General features: G+C 35.6%; 1 protein-coding gene across 1 annotated transcript; it reads right to left on the bottom strand.

Moving 5' to 3' along the window:
• Positions 1–814: 814 nt before the first annotated feature.
• Positions 815–22,825, bottom strand: LOC126878605 (uncharacterized). The gene is made up of 2 exons (XM_050641419.1): positions 22,187–22,825; positions 815–889 (listed from the first exon to the last, which is right to left on the bottom strand). The coding sequence occupies exons 1-2, from the start codon at positions 22,823–22,825 to the stop codon at positions 815–817; spliced, it is 714 nt and encodes a 237-aa protein (XP_050497376.1).
• Positions 22,826–23,215: the final 390 nt, after the last annotated feature.

Here is a 23,215-nt window from a genome sequence, read left to right as displayed (position 1 = left end):
AAAGCCCAATGCACTTTCGGCGTATTCTCCAAATTTGAGAAAGGGAATCTGCCAGCAGATCTGAAAGTGATTATTCAGCTGATGAGAACATCAAAGGGAATCCGATTGATCTTTTTTTGGATTAGCTTTTTTTATTCTGTTATTAGTAGCTCGTTCATAAACAGTTTAATCAATAGGGTCGGCTGTTCTGATTGGAGAATCCTGTCTGGAGATTGTTTTTCACAGAGATTTAAAAATTAAATAGGGCAAACAAAAAATAAACGTGGTAGATGTAAGAAAATCAAACGGATCAAAAGCTTGTTAGAGATTTACAAAAAGTTGGATTACGAAAATACAAGCTTCAATTTATTAAACTCTAGCTTTAACAAAAAGAACTAAAAAAAATTTACCGCTATTTTTATTATTAAACTGAAAACTTTAGAAAAACTTCAAGGCTATTAACAGAAAATTTCGGAATATTGCTTGTTTAATCTTAAATATTCATCATTCTTATCTTCGTAATTAAACAATACAAAACCACACCCCATATATCAAAGCAAAGTTATTGCTATTGTTACTATACACCACGAGTACGAGCTAGTGAAATTCGGTGCATAAACAATATATTTGGAAATGATACAAAATCTCTGACTACAGTAAAAACTAACTACCTTTGTTCGATGCAAGAAACAATGGGCCTAGTGTCAATGATGACCCAAAATTGGAATCTATAAAACTATGGTACAGTTCACCTAGAGAATGATTCTCAGTTCAACCGTCATACTAAGCGGTCAGCAAAGTAACGTCGTTAGGTCTCCCGGGAAGTTAGTGTCATTTACAGAAATAAATTATCATCTGCATGATGTGGTGGTTCATCAGCTTCTATTTCCTTATAATAATTGGAGTCAATCTTAAGTAGAAATTGACAGTATAATAGACAGCTTAAACATAAAAGCACTGTAAAAACAAACTTAAAAATGTATTGTCTTCTTACTTTAACTCAATCATATCAAAAATACTCTTCAAACAATAAGGTTATGTCGACTTTTCAGTCTCAACTCAAACTTGTCAAGTTTATTTCTAATAAAATTAAAACCCACAAACTTATAATAACAAAAGCAGATAAAGGTAATTGTCTTTTGATCATGTACAATATAGATTATATCAACAAAGTAGAGTCTTTACTATCTGACAACGCATTCATTTAAGTTAACAAAAATCCAATGAACAAAATGATAAATGAACTTAAAACTAACATCTCAAATGCTACAAATTTATTTCAAGAATCTAAAATCAACCCAAAAACTTTTATTTCTAGCAATCCTTCAATGCCACTACTCTACGGTCTTCCCAAAATCTATAAGATCAATGTTCCAATAAGACCTGTAGTCAATTTTGTGAATACTCCACTAGCTCCATTAGCCAAATTTATCAACACCCTTCTCCGAGATCTTCTTAATTATACTCCGAAATATACTATCAAAAACACTCTTGATTTAGTATCCAAACTTTCTTCAACTAACCCTCCAAATAATTTTACTATGGTCTCTTTTGACGTAACTAATCTTTTCACTAATGTTCCTAGACTAGAAAGCATTTCAATTGTCAACAATCTTGTAAGTTCAAAGAACATAGACCCAAACAAATGTTCTCAAATAACCTCACTACTTCAATTTTGCCTTTCTGAAGATTTCTTCGTCTTCAACAACAAAATTTACAGACAACCAGAAGGTCTAGCAATGGGAAATCCTTTATCACCACTACTTGCAGATATTTTTCTAAATTCTCTTGAAAATACTTTTGTCCATTCACAGTCACAAATAATCCTATGGTACAGATATGTGGATGATATTTTAGCATTTATAGAAGGTCCTCCTTCAGAACCTAACAACATTCTTTCGATAATTAATAACTTACATCCAGCAATTAAGTTCACATTAGAGTTTAGAAACCAACAACATGATCAATTTTCTAGACTTAACCATCAGAAAGAATACATCTTCCGTTTCTTCATGTTCTACTGCTCTAGAATATTGAGTATTTAGAAAACCTACTCAAACCGATCATATGATACCCATATCGTCTAACCATCATTTTCAACATAAGATAGCAACTATTCAATGTTATGATCACAGACTTCTAAACATCCCCATGTACCTAGACAATTACAACAACGAAATTTCAATTATTAAACAAATAGAAAACAACAATGGCTTCCCCTCTTCTACTGTAGATAAGATCATTAGAAGGTCAATATTCAAAAAGAGACTAAACCAAGCTTTTAACATAGAAAACGAACCCAACACTACCTCTATTTATAGATTTTTTTCCTACTTAGGACCAATTTCAGAAAAAGTATCAAGATTACTTTGTAATAAAGTCAGTAACCTAAACATCTCTTTCAAAACCAAAAATAACATCAAATCCATCTTCTGCCACACCAGAGATAAAATCGACAAACTAAATAAAAGTGGTATTTACAAACTGTTTTGTGGGGATTGTAACATGACTTATGTGGACAGAACTACGAGGACCCTTTCTCAGAGGATCAAGGAACATCTCAACAATCCAGAAAAATCCAATTTTGGTTATCACGTTAAACTTAGCAACCATTCCTTCTCTCCGTCCAAAAACAGTACAATTTTACATAACATACCAACCAAAAACTCTAGACAAATTAACCTAAATCAATTTTTATAAAAAATAAATTTTTTAAAAAAATTTTAATTTTTTACTAATTTATCATTATAAAACAATATTTGTAACTAATTATTTGGCATCTTATTCTTTAAAAATCATATTTTTTTAAAAATTCATTTTTAATTTATTTTCCATCTTCGATACACCCATAGTGCACTTAATGAAATTTGTGACTTATCCAATAATATGGAGAAAAAAACTTCACCATCAAGTTTCTTTGCATCTTATATTAATCTTAAAAAAAGATTTAAGTTCAGTTTTTGAAGCATAACTTGTCAACTGATTTATCTAAGACCTTAAGTCTTTTCTCAATATGTATTTCATTATCTTTTAAAAACCAGATTTATGTAACTACAGACTTTGCTAAAAAGCTGTTCAATTCAATTGCTAAAATGTCATATGTCAACTATCACTTGATATGAGAAAAAGTGAAAGCACCTTAACGAGTACACCCTGTCTGTGTCGGTTGTCATTAAAATCCTCCATCATGCCACCATTCTGCATGCTGACACCGTACACTTTAGATGGTAGGGTTTCTTGACCTTACAATGATCAAATAAGCAAGCAAGCATAGTGATTTAACCCAGCCTGAGAGACTTGTTTACCCCTGGAGAATGACATTCGGGTGATACAATTCATTGGGGCGAGGAGGATTAACTCCCGTAAGCAGGAATCACTCCACCCCGCTTCAATGCTCCAGACCATCCACTTACCCCCCGATAGCACTCTGATGCGCTATAGGGGCTCTCAATCAGCAAAGTGCTTATCATATGGGAGTCTTGGGTACACGGACTCCCATATGAAATCCTACCCCGATCAATGCAGGCCAGCGTGAGGCGCTCTATTCCCGCTATCTCTAGTGACTTATCTTCGATCTGTTTTGCTTGCTCGGGCGCCGAGTCCCCGCTCTGGGCTATGTCCAGTTCGGTGACTGGGCGCTCGAGGATGTTGGCCCCTCATGCCCGTTTTTTGGGTTTTGTTACTAATATTTTTTTGTGGCTTTCGCCTATTGTTAATATTTTATTGATTTGTTTAGTGGCTGAAGCCGTTTTGAAGTTTTTGTATATTTTTTTTTGAGGGATGTCTGAAACGTATAAAAATCAACATTAATAAATATAATGAGATGCCAAAGGTGAGCAAGTTGTTTTCTTTTGATAGAGCTACGATTATCTAGCCTTTATTATATATTAACTAATATTTGCTGTTTGGGTCTCCTGTGTTTCCATCTATGGTACACATCATACCTTAATATCTCTTACAGGATCCGGTTTGGGTGGTCTTCTAGCTCAGAAAATTTTGTTCTGGCTTTTTCCTCCATAATATCCAGTACTCTTATTTGTTTTAGGTCTCTAAATAAGAACCGTTCGGCGACATATCTGGGCACGTTTGCAGCTTCTCTGAGGCAGTTGTTGTGTGCGGCTTGTATCTTCTTTTTGTTACTTTGACTCGTGTGACCCCATGCAAGAGATGCGTATGTAATTATTAGTAACTATTTATAAGTCTTAATTTTGTTTTCATAGCTAATTTGCTTCTTCTTCCTGTGAGTCCTCTTATTGCCGCTCTGGCCGCTGCTGTTTTCTGGACTGTTGCTTTGACATGTGATGTGAATGTTAGACCTTGGTCCATTGTGACTCCTAAATATTTAGCTTTGTTTTGCCATTCGATAGGTCTGTCTTGCAATTTTAGCTGTTGTTCTGGGTTATCTCTTCTCTTTTTGAAGATAACCGCTTGGGTCTTATCTGGATTTATTGCTATTTTCCATTGGATACTCCATTCTTCTATTGTATCCAATGCCGTCTGTAGATTTCTTACAGCTATATCTAGGTTCATGTGTTTTGCAGCAATTGCAGTGTCGTCTGCATAAAGGCTGATCAATGTCCCGGGTGTTCTTGGAACATCTGCTGTATATATTCTATATAGAAGGGGTGATAAAACTGCCCCCTGTGGTACTCCAGCTTCCGGCATTCCGTGTTCTGACAGAACTGGTCCTATCCGGACCCTAAACTTCCGGTCGCTTAGGTACGAGGAGATTAGTTTCGTCATGGCCCCGCTGTATCCATAATCTCTCATGATTAAATATTCCTTATATGTAATTTAATTTTTGTGTGAAAGTCCTTTGTGCTCGTATTTGATGTTTTTAACTTTTCCGACTACAAAAACCAACAGCAAAATTGAGCAATTTTTTCAACAGACAGACAAGGTTTTTTTCCATCTTAAAAAAAGCTGCATAAAAAATAGAAGTATTTTTATATCGTACATGGGATCCATATCTCTTCATAGTGGTATTTTGAACTTTTTGACGTAAGTTAAACTTTTGAATTCTAAGATCAATTATTCATTAGAGACCATTTTATTGTAGCGTAGATCTGAAGATGGCTTATAAGCCGAAAGCGCTCAGCTAGGAATTATTTATTTTACACACTTCAAAAGTACACTTCTCTCTGTTTATCTGTAGTCATAAGTGTGTACAAAACTATTTCAGTCTTTAAATTTGTCAATTTTAAATAATCAAGACACAGTCTTAAACATTTATTTTTTTTAATATTTATTCTTTTATTTTTACAATACTAATTCGATATTGCCAATTTATTTTTGGCGAATATCGACATTTTCAGATTTTTATAATAAAATAAGTTTGACTTTTGCAAAGCAGTTTACTACTAATTAGCCCAGTAAATGAACGGGAAATGCGGCGATACCGTGTAATTTTCAGGGGTAACTCCGAATTGCATGAAAATTTGGATTTAGGTTCTACTTACCCTCCACTTCAAAGTTGAAATTGTGCCGTTGGTTGCTTTTACTTGGGGGGTGACAGTCACCCCTTCTCGGTGGTGAAAAAACATACGTTCAAGATAAGACCGGAAATGGATAAATTGACTGATTTTAAGCAACTTTTGTTCTATAGAGTTTTTTACGTAAGTCAATACTTTTCGAGTTATTTGCCATTGAAAATGTTGATTTTTCGACAAAAAAACTACGTTTTCAGACGGTTTTTCGCAAATAACTCAAAAAGTAAATATTTTATCGAAAAAAATATTCTTAGCAAAAGTGTAGCTCATAAAGAACAAAAAAAAAATGGTGTATCAGTAAAGTGTATCAATCAAGTAAAAACAAAGTTGTAGCTCATGAAAAATACGTTCTTATTCGTCTAATTCCAAATCGAATATTTCAAGGTGAAATCACCGAAAAATTAAGCACTTTTCGGGAAAAACCCATTTAAACTTTTTTAAATTGTTTATAAAAAGCTTTATTTTAATTGTTAACAAAAGTTTTTAGCATTAAAAATAAGCGAGTTACGCTCAAAATAAAGTTGGCCCTCTTTTTTTTTGTAAAAATCATGAAAATCTATCCGTGTTTAGCTCCCCAAATGAAATTAATCGATACCGCTTTACAAAAAATTTACTTACCTATCTATTTTTTATATGATCTGTCAGTTTCACCGCTTTAAACTGTTTATTTTTGAAAGGGTTATAGTTGAAAAAGCTTGAATGGGTCACTAATCACGAGTGTATGCAAATTTTGAACAGCCATATCTTAACCAATTTTTGTCTTACTGAGAAACAAAATGAAACTAGCATATTTATAATAGCAAAACCTATATTTTTTATTGTTTCAGATTTTTCTTATCACTAATACTTTTTACGTTATTTTGAAAAAAGGAAATTTTTCAAAAATTTTTAGAAAATTTTTTTTAATATAAAACTAAATTTTTTCAAAAATAAGCACTTCAAACCAATCAAACTTACAGATCATATAAACAATACACATACAGTTAAAATAAATGGTAAAGCGGTAACGATTAAATTCATTTAGGGTGCTAAATAGAGGGAGGTTTTCACGATTTTTTTTACCAAAAAAAGGGGCCAACTTTTCTTTTCAATGTAACTCGTTTATTTTTGATGCTGGAAACTTTTGTAAAAAACAAATAGTAAGATTTTTTTAGATACTTTAAAAATGTTAATAAGGTTTTCCCGAAAAGTGCTTCATTCTTCGGTGATTTCGCGTTGAATTATTCGATTTGGAATTAGACTAATAAGAATGTACTTTTCATGAGCTACAAGTTTGCTTCTACTCAATTTATAGACTTTACTGGTACACCATTTTTTTCGTTTTTTTATAAAATATGTACTTTTTGAGTTTTTTGCGAAAAACGGTCTGAAAACGTAGTTTTTTTGTCGAAAAATCAACATTTTAAATCGCGAATAACTCGAAAAGTATTGACTTACGTAAAAAACTTTATAGAACAAAAGGTGCTTAAAATCAGTCAATTTATCCATTTCCGGTCTTATCTTGAACGCATGTTTTTTCACCCCCGAGAAAGGGTGACTGTCACCCCCCCAAGTAAAAGCAACCAACGGCACAATTTCAACTTTGAAGTGGAGGGTAAGTAGAACCTAAATCCAAATTTTCATGCAATTCGGAGTTGCCCCTGGAAATTACACTCCAAAAACGGTCATTTATTGGGCTATAATATGTAATAGGTATTAGCTTACACCGTTCTACGACGCCTTCCGACTTCTAACCGCCATTCTTTTCTATTTAACCATATACCTGGAGGGATTTCTCCTTCCTCAAGTTCTTTTTCAATTCCCTCCCTCCAGCTTCTTCTCGGCTTTCCTCTTTTTTATGCCTTGTGGTCAAAATATGTTTAGAAATCCATTCTCTGTGCATGGACGTACCTACCATATTAGTTGTTGTATTTTTATGTCATCAATTATAACAATTATAACTTAAGATATTTCCGTTTTAAAACTATACCTATAATTTAATGTATTATTGCATTATTTAGCAGAAAAATACTAAACAAAGACACAAAAGGCTACAGCCGTGTCAAAATCCCCAATTGCTTTAAACACATCAAATCACAATGAGCCTATTCACGGTACATATTGATTCGCCATGATTGAATATAATTTCCAACAATATAATTTCTGTATGGTCGAGGTTTTCATTAGCTTCATAATGGAATTGAGACTAGGTCATGTTGATATTGGTACTTGGCAAGGTTTAAATTTAGGCGGTTTTTCAATTCAGCTAATAATAGGAAAAGCCATTAAAAGTTAATTAATGGAATTATTTATTTCAATTCTGTTTTGTTTAATTTTCAGTTGGTTGTAATTGAGTCTAAATTACACCTGCGAGTTAAGAGCAATAATATATAGTTATGTACGAAACGTATATTGTTTAATTTTTAAAAATTCTTGAAAAACGACCACTAAATATAATGGTAGGGGAGCCCAAGAGGGTATTTTTGCAGTAACTCGAGCGCGTCAGATTATCATATGGAAAGAAACCTGGTACAATATAGATGTACCTCTACCATTTATATTGGCTCTAAACACAGGGGAGTTCGTTAAGGGGGGGCCGAAAAAAACATATATCCTTAGAAAAACTCGAAATTGTCAGATTAAGATAAGGTAAGTTAAATACATGCAAAACAGTGTATATTTAAAAAATCTGACGATTTGGGCGGGGCGTAAGGAAATGGGCGAGTCATAAAGTTTCACAAGAAAAAAGCGAATATTGCGAATGAACGATAGATCTAAAAACTAAAAAATACGTTCTCAATATTTGTCAAAAATCTATCAAATGACACCAAACACGACTCCCCGCGGAGGGGGGTGGGGGGTAAATTAAAAATTTTAAATACGAATCTCGCGATATTTCGCGAAATGAACATCAGATCGAAAAACTGAAAAATACACTTTTTCAATATGTTTAAAAAATCTATCGCATGGTACCAAACACGATACACCACGGAGGTGAGGTGGGGGGTTACTTAAAAATTTTAAATAGGAGCCCCCATTTTTTATTGCATATTCGGATCCTTTACGTAAAAATAAGTAACTTTTATTTAAAACATTTTTTCGAATTATGGATAAATGGCGCTATAATCGGAAAAAACGATTGTTGGAAATGGAAAATGAAGTTAAAAATTTAAAATCCCCACTAAAATGTAAATCTTTACTTGTACCCCAGGCTGTGTGTGTGTCGATGCCAGGAATAACTTCTACTAAAATGTGACCAAAAATATTGTGAGCTTTTTTTTAATTGCGATTTTCATTTGTTAAATTTGCAATTTTTAAAGATTTTTAATTTTGCAGCTTAGGATATTGATTTTAGAGAAAAACTTTTTGATAGAAAGTTGTAGTAAATTAAAAAACCTACAATTTGAGCTATGGTAAGTATAATTTCGTTTATTTGTTATTGCAAAACAGCATGCGAAAGTCCAAAATGGCCGTTTTTTACAATTGCGTTATTTATTGTACAAATAATTCTTTTTATTTGTTAAAGCTTTAAAATGAAGATCTTTCAATTCCAAACATAAAAAAAAATTGCAAGGCCCGATTAACGAATTTGTTGCTTAGATATTATAAATTGTTTATCCCAAGAGGTCAAATGTCGAAGGCTATAACTTTTTGAAGAAAAATCGTAGAGAGTTGTTGTAACAGCCAATCTCCTTCTAAGGAGTTATATTTTCATATTATGATGTAAATAAATGCGCAAAATATTTTTAAACCTCTAATTTTTGGGTTTGAAAATACGGGGGCAAATTTCGTTATAAACATTTAGAGCTGAAGCGGCCCAGTACATCCTATGAGTTTTTAACTTACAGATTATTGTTGCTGAAGAGGAAACGAAGATTTATAAAAAAATAAAAAAATTCTACGACCAGCTGAAGCCGAGCTAAATGTTGCGTTTGAAAATAAGGGGGCAAATTTCGTTAAAAACATTTAGAGCTGAAGCGGCCCTGTACATCCTATGAGTTTCTAACTTACAGATTTTTGTTGCTAAAGACGAAACGAAGATCTATAAAAAAATAAAAAAATTTACAACCAACTGAAGCTGAGATAATTGTTTATTTTTTCTTAAATCGTAGTGCCTTTATTTGTAACAATTAAGAAATCATTTTACAGTCATTGACTAAAGAAAGACTTATATTATCTTAAAATAAAAATTATTTTAAACTATAATTACATTTAATTATTAAAAATAGCTCTAGCTTCAAATCCGCGCGCTCGGAAAATTTTTACGTAACTTGTAATAAATTTTGACCGAAAACAATTTAATAATATTACCATTATAATATACAGTGTATTTACCACTGTATTTGTTTTTCTTGATAAACTTTTTTATGTGAAATCTCATTTCTGAAAAAATAATAATACAAAAATGATACATATAACTATATTTTTAATTTTTGCATTGTTATATAAATATAATAATAATAATGTTACTTCTTATTATACAATATAAAACTTTTTCTTCTTGTAGTCACTATCCGTTTTGGATGTTGGCGACCATCATGGCAATTTGGCAAACCCCATTTGGAAACTGAGAACCAGGAAGGCGAAAGATTACCTTGCTAGAAAATTTACGTACGTCGTTCAACACAACAACTACAAATCTTTTTAGAGCAGCAGTACCGATTTAATGTGCAAGTACAGATTGACATGATGGTCGCCCACATCCAAAACGGATAGTCACTACAAGAAGAAAAAGTTTTATATTGTATAATAAGAAGTAACATTATTATTATTATATTTATATAACAATGAAAAAATTCAAAATATAGTTATATATTTCATATATTATGTATCATGTTTGTAATAGTATTTCTTCAGAAATGAGATTTAACATATAAAAGTTTATCAAGAAAAACAAATACAGTGGTAAATAGACTGTATATTATAATGGTAATATTATTAAATTGTTTACGGTCAAAATTTAATACAAGTTACGTAAAAATTTTCCGAGGCGCGGATTTAAAGTGAGCCGGGCGATTTGCAAAATTCGGACGCTTGCAAAAGAACCGATTTTAAAAATAATTTTTAATAATTAAATGTAACTATATTTTATAATTATTTTTAATTTAAGATAATATAAGTCTTTCTTTAGTCAATGACTGTAAAATAATTTCTTAATTGTTGTAAATAAAGGCACTACGATTTAAGAAAAAAGAAACAATTATCTCGGCTTCAGTTGGTCGTAGAAAATTTTTATTTTTTTATAAATCTTCGTTTCGTCTTCAGCAATAATAATCTGTAAGTTAGAAACTCATAGGATGTACAGGGCCGCTTCAGCTCTAAATGTTTATAACGAAATTTGCCCCCTTTTTTCAAACCCAAAAATTAGAAGTTTAAAAATGTTTTACGCATTTATTTACATCAGAATATGAAAATATAACTCTTTAGAAGAAGATTGGATGTCTCACCAACTCTCTACGATTTTTTTTTCAAAAAGTTATAGCCTTCGATATTTGACCTCTTGGGATAAATAATTTATAATATCTAAGCAACAAATTCGTTAATCCGGCCTTACATTTTTTTTATGTTTGGAATTGAAAGGTCTTCATTTTAAAGCTTTAAAAAATAAAAAAAATTATTTGTACAATAAATGACGCAATTGTAAGGAACGGCCATTTCGGACGTTTCGCAGGCTGTGTTGCAATAACCAATAAACGAAATTAAACTTACCATACCTCAATTTGTAGGTTTTTTAATTTACTACAACTTTATATTAAAAAGTTTTTCCCTAGATTCAATATCCTAAGCTGCAAAATTAAAAATCTTTAAAAATTGCAAATTTAACAAATGAAAATCGCATTAACAAAAAAAGCTCACAATATTTTTGGTCACATTTTAGTAGAAGTTATTCCTGGCATCGTCCTTTACAACACCTGATAGGTTTCAAAAATTCCTGAATTATATCCTGAAATCGACCTATTTTCACCCACAGCCTGGAGTATTAAGTTTTTTTGGTTTTAGAACCTACTCTTCACAACCCAATACGTCTCTAAAGCGCTCGAGTGACTGCACATTTAGCATACTTTTCTCCCCTACTATAAAGCAACTTTTGTTAATTAGAAAAAATGAATAAAAAAGAATTTCGTCTCTTACTAAAACATTACTTTTTAGCAAAAAAATACTGTTGAAGCCAATACTTTGCTTGATGAACATTATTCGGAGTCTGCACCAGGAAAATCAAGCGTTGAGAAGTGGTTCCCTAAATTTAAACAAGACGAAATGGATGTTTCTTTTAAATTTTTAAAAAATTCGCGCAGTGGATGCCCCAAAGAGGATGTTATCGACAAAAACAAAAAAAAAGTCCACAAAATAATTTTGGATGCCCGTAAAGTGAAATTATTGGACATAGCGGAGACTCTAGAGCAGGGGTGGGCAAACTTTTTTTAATAAGGACCACAAAAGGTTTTCGGTCTATTACCAAGGGCCGCAATGTTTTCGAATGATTAACTTTGGCGGGGGGGGGGGGGGTTGATGTTAAGCAATTTTTTTTAATTTGTTTGAAACTATGGTAGAATTATTTTATTTCTAAATTAAATAGACATATTCAGTACAATTCAAAAAATATCCGAAAGAAATGTTTCAAGACCAACTATTGAAAAATAAGCCCACGGTGGCAAATTTTTACCGACATCTAAACAAAATGAATTTTTCAGTAGACATCAGAACTCGTTATTGGATCATATGAAACAAGAAATTCAAAAATATTTTATTAGCTTATGAGTTTCTCGAGATAACATTGTAGAATTTCTTTTAGTTTTGACGATTTTTGCGTTTTTGATATCACTCAGAAGTGAAAATACCGAAATATAAAATTTACACATTTGTTATTGTTACCTCACGAAATGTCTAAAGAAAATATATGAAAAATTTTAGGTGGATCTGTCCAGTAGCCTTTGAGTTACAATGTCCACCGCCTATAAAAAGCAGTTGAGCAGTTTTGAGAAAAACACGTTTAGTTTTGACAACTTTTATTTTCAATTCCTTCTGTCTGTCAAGTCGTAAAGTGATGAATCGTAAAGTAATTTACAAAAGAAAATGGAACAGCTGTTGAACGTTTCTCACTACGCTCAACAAGCTGCTGCAAAGCCAGTCGAAGGTAGGGATCTATTAAACATGCTGTATTTCTGGTAGTTTTCCTACGGTCAAACTGAATTTTTCAGAGAATATTTTTGAAATTATGTATTTTTACACAAAATAATAAAAAAAATCGAAAATTTCAAAAATTTTCAAACCATATCCCTACCACCCATACCTCATTCGCACTTATTTAAGCACGGTATTTGCCGCAAATATACAGGGTGTTTCATTGAGAAACGGGAATACTTAAATTGTGAATAAAGGTCACTAAGGCGGTTCTAGATATACTACATTTGTTGCCTCAATGATTTTTATAATTGAGTTACAGAGTGTTTTATCGATTTTGCCCATGTCTTTCTGGAAGCATAAATTTAGAACCACCCTATATATTTTTTGATATTTGACACAGATATCTCTTATTTAAAATCCAAACCACCCAACTTCTAATCACAAGAATAATCCAGATCCGGACTAACCAAATTTACTGGGAAATAATTGGACTTATCCTTTCTTTTTTATATGATCAATGAATAGTTTGGATTTCATTACAAAAGTTTTATTTTGCGATCAACACTTATAAATTTAGCAAAGTAGCAGTTAGTCCTGTCGCCAGGGGGGGTACAACGGCCTCCTTAATTCAGATGGACTTACCCAAGTTTTTTTTATATATTTTGACCCGCAGAATACGAATTTTTTGGGTAACAGTTGATCCGGATGTCGATAAGATTGTTATAGACAAAGAACTTGAGGAATTACATAACAGCGATTTCTCGCAAAACAAAACATCTTTTTGTATTTTTTGGGTCATTTTAAGCAAAAAATATTCCTACAAGTTTTTTCGTAGAATGCATAGTTTTCGAGATAACCGCGGTTAAACTTTCAAAAAATCGAAAAATTGTAAATTTTAAACCCGAATAACTTTTGATTAAAAAATAAAGTAGCAATTCTGCTTACCGCATTTGAAAGTTTAAGTCAAATTATATCGGTTTTGATTATTTGCATTGCTAAAAATTTATTATTTTATTGTTAAACAAAGCTGTAAACTGTAGTAAACACCTAGTATGTGAGTGATGTTTTCTATGATTTCTCATTTAAAATCGAACGAGTAGGTAGAGTAGCTACAAGTGCAAGCGAGGCAATTTCTACGTAGCATGCGGTAAAACGCATGTATTAGGCACGGGAAACCTATGTGTTTATAGATTAGTTTAACAATAAAAAAATTAATTTTTAGCAATGCAAATAATCAAAACCGATATAATTTGACTTAAACTTTCAAATGCGGTAAGCAGAATTGCTACTTTATTTTTTAATCAAAAGTTATTCGGGTTCAAAAATTGCAATTTTTCGATTTTTTGAAAGTTCAACCGCGATTATCTCGAAAACTATGCATTCTACGAAAAAACTTGTAGGAATATTTTTTGCTTAAAATGACCCAAAAAATACAAAAATATGTTTTGTTTTGCGAGAAATCACTGTTATGTAATTCCTCAAGTTCTTTGTCTATAACAATCTTATCGACATCCGGATCAACTGTTACCCAAAAAATTCGTATTCTACGGGTCAAAATATATAAAAAAAACTTGGGTAAGTCCATCTGAATTAAGGAGGCCGTTGTACCCCCCCTGGCGACAGGACTAAGTGTTTAATTTCTAAATAATTGCCTCCACTAATTCACAGGATCTTTTAAGAACCTTTTCTAAAGTTAATTATTATCGAATATGATTGTTGATTGTGGTATAAGACATCAGTGTGTTCTGTCTCTAACTCTTCCAAAAATGCTTTGGATTCACGATGATTTAATCCTATTGAACTAATACAGTTAACAATATTAGTTATAATTGAAATGACGTTGTCAACTTGCAAAACATTTTTTTTGCACAATATCTGATGATGGATTATGCAGTGAAGAATAATAAATCATGTTCTGGAAACTGTTGAACGAAAGTTCTGACTACTTCGAAAATATCATTTTCATTTGTTGAAATTTCATGGATTTCATTGAGGGAACCGATAAATCTCTGTGCCAAAAACCCATATCATTGCCCGCGTTATGTTGAAAATTTGCGGAAAAATTACCCGCTGCGAAAGTGATAATATTAATAGCTGCAATATCTATCTATATTTAATTATCAATATTAGCAATAATTAGAAAAAATTTTGAAATGAAAATAATTCACTTGTGTTGCCCAAATGCAAGACCAAGACGAAACTTAGTCTTGGTCTTGGTCTTGCGCCAGTACACTTGCTCTTGGTCTTAGTCTTGGTATTGCGCTCCCGGTCTTGGTCTTAATCTTGCAGCAAGAGTGTTGCAAGTCTCGCAGGTGCTCATTAGCCTATTGCATATCTTAGAACAACGTAGAACAACGTAACAGAGAGGTACATATTAAGCTTGAATATCATAGCCATAGTAAATACTTGCCAAATTAATAAATATCTAAACAACTGACACCGGGTGGGGTTTGAACCTACGATCTAAGTGATGCCTGCCTATGTTCTAGCTAACGAAAGTTAAAACTACCTCTTAAACCCACAAAATTTCATTTGCATATCTCAAACGGTTTTGGAGCAATAAATAAATCGTCAGTTTGTAAGAAAAATTTCAACACCCCCTATTTGGGAAACGAAGCATTTATAAAGTAAACGTTTATGAAGCAAACTGTCATTACTTTTTTTGTGCAGAATTAGGTACCCATTAAAGTTTGCCATACTTATTTAAAAACATCCTGTATTGATGAAAAACATGGCTAGTTAAAAAAGTACCTAACTTTTTTATTATCCAATATAAGTGAATGAATAAAAAAACAATTCTAAGAAAATACAGGGTGTTAGTAAATAAGTATGAAAAATTTTAAGAGTTAATTCTACATGAAAAATTAATGCCAGTTTGCTCTATAAACATATGTCCGCAAATGCTTAGTATCGGAGATACGGGGTGTTGAAATTTTTATTTCAAACTGCCAATTTATTTATTGCTCTAAGAGCAGTTGAGCTATGAAAATGAAATTTGGTGAGTTTTAGGAGGTAGTTATTACGAATTTTATGACATACAGTTAAGAATTTTGTATTCATCATTGGCGCGCCTACGGACAATGGTGTGAATTATTTTAAAGAAAAAAATAGTACGCCACTGAGATATTTCGAACTAGAAATTATTTTTAAATTCCACGTCTAATTTATGTTAAAAAAGCTTTCTTTCCTTTTTTCATATGATGCACCGTTTTTATGCAGAAAAATAAAACATTTTGGCGCATATTTTTCATTTCTTAATACATCATCAAGAACTGTCCAATATAATAATACTAAACTAGAACAATAACAGAAAATATTACTAATAACATTTCAACTAGGTGCAAAGCTGCAAGAAATGTTTAAAATGAATGATCTTCTTTACAGGTAACAGAAGAATTTTATATTCATCATTGGCGCGCGTACGGGTAATGGTCTGAATTTTTTAAAGAAAAAAATAGTACGCCACTGAGATATGTCAAACTAAAAATCATTTTTGAATTCCTCATTCAATTTAGTACAAAAAATATTTTTTGCCTTTTTTTCATATGCGGCGCCGTTTTTATACAAAAAAATTAAACATCTTAACGTTTACAAAATATTTGAACTAAGTTTCTATGCATATGGAAACTACCTCAAATACTTGGTAAGCGTTGTTTTATTTTTTTGTATAAAAACGGCGCCTCGTATGAAAAAAAGGCAAGAAAGATTTTTTGTTGTAAATTGAACGAGGAATTCAAAAATTGTTTTTAGTTTGACATATCTCAGTGGCGTACTATTTTTTTCTTTAAAAAATTCAGACCATTACCCGTACGCGCGCCAATGATGAATATAAAATTCTTCTGTTATCTGTAAAGGAGATCATTTTAAACATTTCTTGCAGATTTGCACCTAGTTGAAATCTTATTAGTGATATTTTCTGTTATTGTTCTAGTTTAGTATTATTATATTGGATAGTTCTTGATGATGTATTAAAAAACGAAAAATACGCGCCAAGATGTTTTATTTTTCTGCATAAAAACGGTGCATCACATGAAAAAAAATCAAGAAAGGTTTTTTATCGTAAATTAGACGTAAAATTTAAAAATAATTTTTAATTCGAAATATCTCAGTGGCGTACTATTTTTTTCTTTAAACAAATTCAGACCATTGCCCGTAGGCGCGCCAATGATGAATACAAAATTCTAAATTGTATGTCAAAAAATTCGTAATAACTACCTCCTAAAACTCACCAAATTTAATTTTCATAGCTCAACTGATCTTAGAGCAATAAATAAATTGGCAGTTTGAAATAAAAATTTCAACACCCCGTATCTCCGACACTAAGCATTTGCGGACATATGTTTATAGAGCAAACTGGCATTATTTTTAATGTAGAATTAGTCCTTAAAATTTCTCATACTTATTTACTAACACCCTGTATAAGTCTATAGTTGGGTTTTAATTTCAGTATGCTATTCCATGCTTGAATAATAATTTAGCATAATGCTAGAATATTCCACAAAGTGAGAAAAGGCACGGTTTGATTGGTACAATCGGTATAAAATGACAATAATTGATCTGTCTAGCAACAATATTATTACAGCAATACATATTTATAAAGAATAAGACAACATATTAAAAAAAAAATCACATAAATCGGACAACAGCTTTAGGAAATTTGAGACATTAAAAATGAACCGTTTTTAAGGTGGTGCGTTAATTTCTTAAAATAATATTTCGGTATTTTATTTACACGATATCCGGGATTATCTGTACTTTTGTCTCGTATCATTATCTTATGATACTTTTAAATAATAGCCGCGCTGTTTCGATAAATTTTGTTTAGCCGAGTGACCTCATAGCACAGTCAGCATAAACAATACATAATAGTCTTACTATAATATGTATATCAATAAAATTTCTGGTGTTTGGATTCCTAGAAAACTAATAATGAAAAAAATTAATTACTTATAATTAAGTATATTTTCTATTAGCTAAGGTGTCACATTTTAAAAAGTTTGTATACGATATTCGATATTGCAAGCAAGCAAGCAATTTGATTTAACCCGACCTGTGGGATTTGTTCACCCTCTCGAAGGAGTACATTCGGGTGTAACAAGTCATTGGGGCGAGGTGTTTTGACCCGAGTTATACAGGGATCACCCCACCTCGCTCCAATGCCCCAGGCCATCCCTTTCCCCCCCATAGCACGCTGATGCGCGATGGAGGCACAACTATCGTAGCCAAATGCTCTTCACAATGGAACCCTGGGTAATAAGATTCCACTGTGGTATCCTAATCGAATGCAAAAAACTAGGCCCAGCGTGATGCGCTCTATGCCTTTATCTTCTTAATAACTTATCCGCGGTACTAAAAATTGCTTGCTTGGGCCCCGAGTCATTGTGCCGAGCCCCACTGAGCCCTGTTGGGCCCTGCTGGGCCCCGCCCGATGACTCGATGCTCTAATTTTTTTGTGTTTTTGGTTTTTTTAATTTTTTTGGGGGCTTTCGCCATTTTTTTATTTTATATGAATTTTTTTGGGGGCTTAAGGCCCTTCTAATTTTCTAATATTTGCTTACCTTGGAGGTGGTCGTGGTACTTGGACTTCGTGGGTAACGCTATCTTCGGCACTTGTTTCGAGCTACGAACACACTACTATCACTTATCACTTTTAGTTTATCCTATAATTTGTTGTTTCGGGCGTCTGTGCTTCCATCGGTGGAACTCGTCGTATCTTAGCGTCTCTCGCAGTATGTAATTTGGGTGATGTTCTAATTCTGCGAATTTGACCCTTGCCTTGTCTGTCATGGTTTCTGTGACTCTCACCTGTTGGAGTTCTCTGAACAGGAATCTTTCAGCTACATATCTTGGGACTCTGACGGCCTCCCTCAAGCTGTTGTTATGGACTGCTTGGATCTTCTTCTTGTGTGTATTACATACGTGTCCCCATGCGAGAGACGCATAAGTTAATACCGGTAGGATTATACTATTTATCAATCTTAACCTTGTTTTGAGTGTTAGTTTACTTTTTCTGCCTGTGAGTCCTCTTAGATTCGCTCTTGCTATGTTGGCCTTCTGGACTGTGGCTTCTACGTGTTTTTGGAAGGTTAATCCTTTATCCATAATGACTCCTAGGTATTTGGCTTCGTTTTTCCACTCGATGGGCCTGTTCTGCACCCTCAATTGTTCCTCTGGCTGCTGTCTCCCTTTCTTGTATAGAACCGCTTGTGTTTTCTCTGAATTTATGGCTATCTTCCATTTGATACACCATGCTTCAATTTCTTCTAGTGCAGTTTGTAGGTTGGTCACTGCTATATCTGCGTTTCTATGCTTGGCCGCTATTGCTGTATCGTCGGCGTAGAGGCTCATGAGGGTACCTGGTGTTCTAGGTACATCTGCGGTGTATATCGTGTACAGCAGGGGTGACAAGACCGCTCCCTGTGGTACTCCAGCCTCCGGGATTCCGAGTTCGGACAGGACTTGTCCTATCCGAATCCTGAACCTCCGGCCGCCCAAGTACGACGAGATTAGCCTCGTCATCGCTCCGCTGTACCCGTAATCCCGCATTTTGAATAGGAGCCCCTTGTGCCAGACTCTGTCGAATGCCTTGCTTACATCCAGGAACGCTGCTCCAGTGTACTGCTTATCATTGAAACCGGCTGCTATGTACTCGGTTAGCCTGAGGACTTGTAGTTCGCTGGAGTGCTCTGCTCTAAATCCGAATTGAGCCTCTGGGATGATATTTAGTCGGGTTGTTTCCGCTTGCAGTCTGCTGAGGATGACTCTTTCCACTATCTTGCTGATCGCTGGAAGTAAGCTGATTGGCCTGTAGTTCTGTGGGAATGTGTGATTCTTGCCAGGTTTTGGAATCATGATGACACGGGCCTCTTTCCATCTGTTTGGGAATGTCTTGAATCTTAATATTGCGTTTATAATATTTGTGAAATACACTATAGCTTTTCTGGGCAAATATTTTAGGGCTCTGTTGGTTATTTCGTCGAGGCCAGGCGCTTTTCTCGGTGAACTATTTTTGATATGTTCATTGATTTCTTCCGGTGATGTTGGGGGGATGAAGTCCTCTGGGTCTTCTGGTCCTTCTTCTTGTTCTTCGACTTCTTCCAGGAAGTCGTCGTCTTCATCTTGGTGGAAGTTCAGTCTGCATTCATCTTCGAGTGTAGTCCTCATTGCCTCTGCTTTGTCTTCTATGGTGTATACCATGCCGTATCTTCCATGTAGTGGGGGGATGGGTTTCCTGTCGCTTCTCAACATTTTCTGGAGCTTCCAGACATTTCTCATGTTTGAGTCTTGTTCTTCCATCTCTTGTACAAAGTTGTCCCATTTTTCGCTACGGTGGAGTTTTAGGGCCGTTTGGACCTCCCTATTTAAAGTATTTGCCCAGGATTTATCTACTCTGTTTCTTGTTCTTTTTGCTGTTTTCTTTGCTCTATTTTTTTCCCTTATCAACTCTTGTGTTTCTTGTGGTATGTCTTTGAACCTTCCCATGAATATCTCGACATCTTCCTCTGTTGTGCTGTTTCTAATTGCCTCTTGGATGATATTTTCGAACTCTAGGACTTTTCCTTCTATTTCTTCTGGATTGTTTATTACTGGCACTATGTTTATTCCTTCACTTACTAACCTTTTGTAGTTAGTCCACTTTATTTTCTTTTTTGTTCTTTTTGGCGGGTTTGTCTCTTCCCATGTTCCGATTTCTAATAGGATGGGGTGGTGGTCAGTTGATCCTTCGTCCAGCGTGATTAATTCTGATTGCAGTCCTAGGTTTTTGGCTACAACTAAGTCGATGTGTGTCGGAAGTGCGTTTCCTGGGTAGTGGGTAGGTTCTTCTGGGCCCATTGCTATTGTGTCTTCGTTATTTTCTATGTATCTGTTTAGTAGTCGTCCATTCCTGTTCGTAGCTCTGTCGTTCCAGTTGGGGGATCTTGCATTCAGGTCTCCTATTATGATGGATGGTTCGGCGATGTTTAGGAACGCATCTAGGTCATCGTCCATTAAAGGGTCTTGTGGTCTTACGTAGGCTGATGTGATCCTTATTGCGCCTTGCCTCATGTTAACTTCTATTGTTGTGGCTTCCATGTTGACCAGTGGTGGAGTAGTGTAACTGGTGTGTCTAATACCCTTCTTTACTAGGATGGCCGTTCCTCCTGATCTTCTAGTGAGGTCGTTCCTATATACGTCGTATCCAGGAAACTTTAGGTTGAAGTTGTTGGTCAGTTTTGTTTCCTGAATTGCTACGATGTCCATCTCGTATCTGTTGGCGAGTTCATCTAGTATGTTCTGATTTGTGGTTATGCCGCCCGGGTTCCAGGAGCCTATCCTCAAGTATCCCCTCTCTGCCATTAGTTCTGTGCCTGCCTGGTGCTGAGTATCACCTCTTGGACTACCTTAGTCACGATGTTTGTGACCATCCTGACTAGGTACTCTTCGTCTGGGAGGGTTGGTCGGTTGGACGGTGTGTTGTTCTGCGCTGGTTGGTCTCCCTGCGTGGCTTGCGCGTAGGATACCCCGGTTGCCTGCTGTCTTCGGTTTGGTGGTGGTCGCTGTTGTGACCTCTGTGGTGGAGGCCTCCCCCAGGTTGGGCACCTAGGACATCCTCTGTAGTTGGCTGGGTGGCTCCCATTGCAGTTGGCACACGTTGCCTTGACTTCTCTGGCTCTCTGGCACTGCTTTGAGTGGTGTTCTTCGCCGCACTTCACACATCTCGGGTCCTTGTGACACGAGTTCTGGGCGTGATGGTACCCTTGGCAGTTGAAGCACTGCGTCGGTCCTGCTGCCTTGTGTAGGTCCTCTACCACAACTTTCATGTGGCACAGGTTCGTTACCCGCTTTGCTTTTTCCACGTCTTCCTGATCCAGTGTCATGACAAACATGGGTAGTGGCCTCCTTTTCCCTACTCTCGTAGACATGTTACGTGCTGTGTGGCAGGTTATTCCATATTGGTTTGCCATGTCTTCTTGGATTGCCTTCTCGGTGGTATTCGTGGGCAATCCTCGTAACACTAATTTTGGTTTCCTGTCTTCGTCGAGTGGAAAGGCTATCCATTGTAGCCTCTTTTTCTCTTTGGCGGCGTATGCTTCTGCATATTCCTCCACTATCCTTGTCATCTTTCTGTAGTCATCCGGGCTTTTAGCCTGGATGAGCGTCTCTCTGCCACTTCTGGAGATTTTGTTTGTGGTGATGATGCCTTTGCCCTGGGCTATGGTAAGAATAGCCCCTGTCTCGCTGACACTCTGTAACTTAATTACAGGCGGTTTTCTGTATGGTGTTACCTGGTTTTCAGGTAACACGGCTTCTTCGGCGTCTTCTTCGTTTTGGTTTGTTTCCATTGACACTGTATCAGTTTGACTGGAAGCGGCAAGCGCGTCCCTATCTGTGCTCGTGGATGGCACTGGTTCTTTGGGGAGGGGTAGCTGTACCTGGGGAGCTAGTTTCATGGCTTTTTCTTGGTTGGACGTCCATGTGGCGTCTTCCTCGTCGGTTAGTGTCACCAGGGGTGGAAACTCTTCCTTTCTCTTTTTCCTCTGTTGGGTGGACGCCTCCTTCGTCGAGGTGGTAGCCTTCTGGCTGGGTGGTCGAGTCTGCTCGGTGGTCATCTTTTTGGTGGCAGGCTGCTCTACTGGTGGTTTTTTGTCCGTCTTTTCGGGGTTTTTCTTCTCCGGTTTCTTTGCGAGTTGTTTCTGGAGAGCTATCAACTCGTCGAATCTGGCATCCATCTTTTCGCTCATTCGTCGAATCTCCGTATTCAGCTCTTTGATCTCTGCCTTCTGTTGTGCGATCACCTCTTCATATTTTTTGTTGTTTGCATCAACGTTTGCTGCAAATTCTTTCATCAGGGTTCTGAGTCGGTTGATTTCTTCGTTGGCCCTTGTCAGCTCGTCTTCGCTGGCGGCATCCTCTTCAACCCGCTGACGTTTGGTAGTGCCCCCGCCTTCGGTGCCTGGGACGTCTTCGTCCATGTCCTCGACTTCCTGGGTGGCCTCGATGTTCTGGGAATCCTCGACTTCCTGGGTGGCTTCGGTGACGTTCTCGGTGGTCTCGACGTTCTGCGTGGAGTCCTTGCCTTTTGACTTCTTTTTCTTTTTTCTTGTTCTACGATTTTGGATCGTAAAACCGTCTTTTCCATCTTCCTGGTCGCTCGAGTGGTCATCGCTGCTCTCTTCAGGGTGCTGTAACAGGAGGGACTCTTTAGAGTCTGCATATCTTGGCGGGGAAAGCGCCTTGGATCTGGGGGGTGACCGAGATCTGACTCGTGTCATCTTTGGTTGGGAGCGGTAACCTAACTTTTAGAAGAAGCCTTTTTTTCAGCCGATTGGCCCGACACCACATCGACTTCAGGGTTGGCTCCCTGCACAACAGCGCGGTAGTTCTCGTACCTAGACAGAACTAGGTACGGGATCCTCTTGATTTTCTCAACTCTCTGACCTTAGGGGCCGGGGCTGCAAGATGTATTCTAAATAACTACACCTTGCAGTGTCGAGGCACAGTGTTTTAAACTGTACCCATTCCTAACGGAGGCACAGAGAGTATCCCGTAGCGGGCTCACGTCGAGCCCGCTATTGCTTATTCTGCTTTCCAACCCTTGTTTGCAATGTCTCAGAAAATTCAATGAAATCAAACTTCCTGAGTTTCACCACATCCAAGAGGTT

The sequence above is a fragment of the Diabrotica virgifera genome, chromosome 1, assembly GCF_917563875.1.
Source record: "Diabrotica virgifera virgifera chromosome 1, PGI_DIABVI_V3a".
Classification (NCBI taxonomy): domain Eukaryota; kingdom Metazoa; phylum Arthropoda; class Insecta; order Coleoptera; family Chrysomelidae; genus Diabrotica; species Diabrotica virgifera.
The sequence above is the reverse complement of the archived record's forward strand: the minus strand, read 5'-3'. Positions and strand labels throughout refer to the sequence as shown.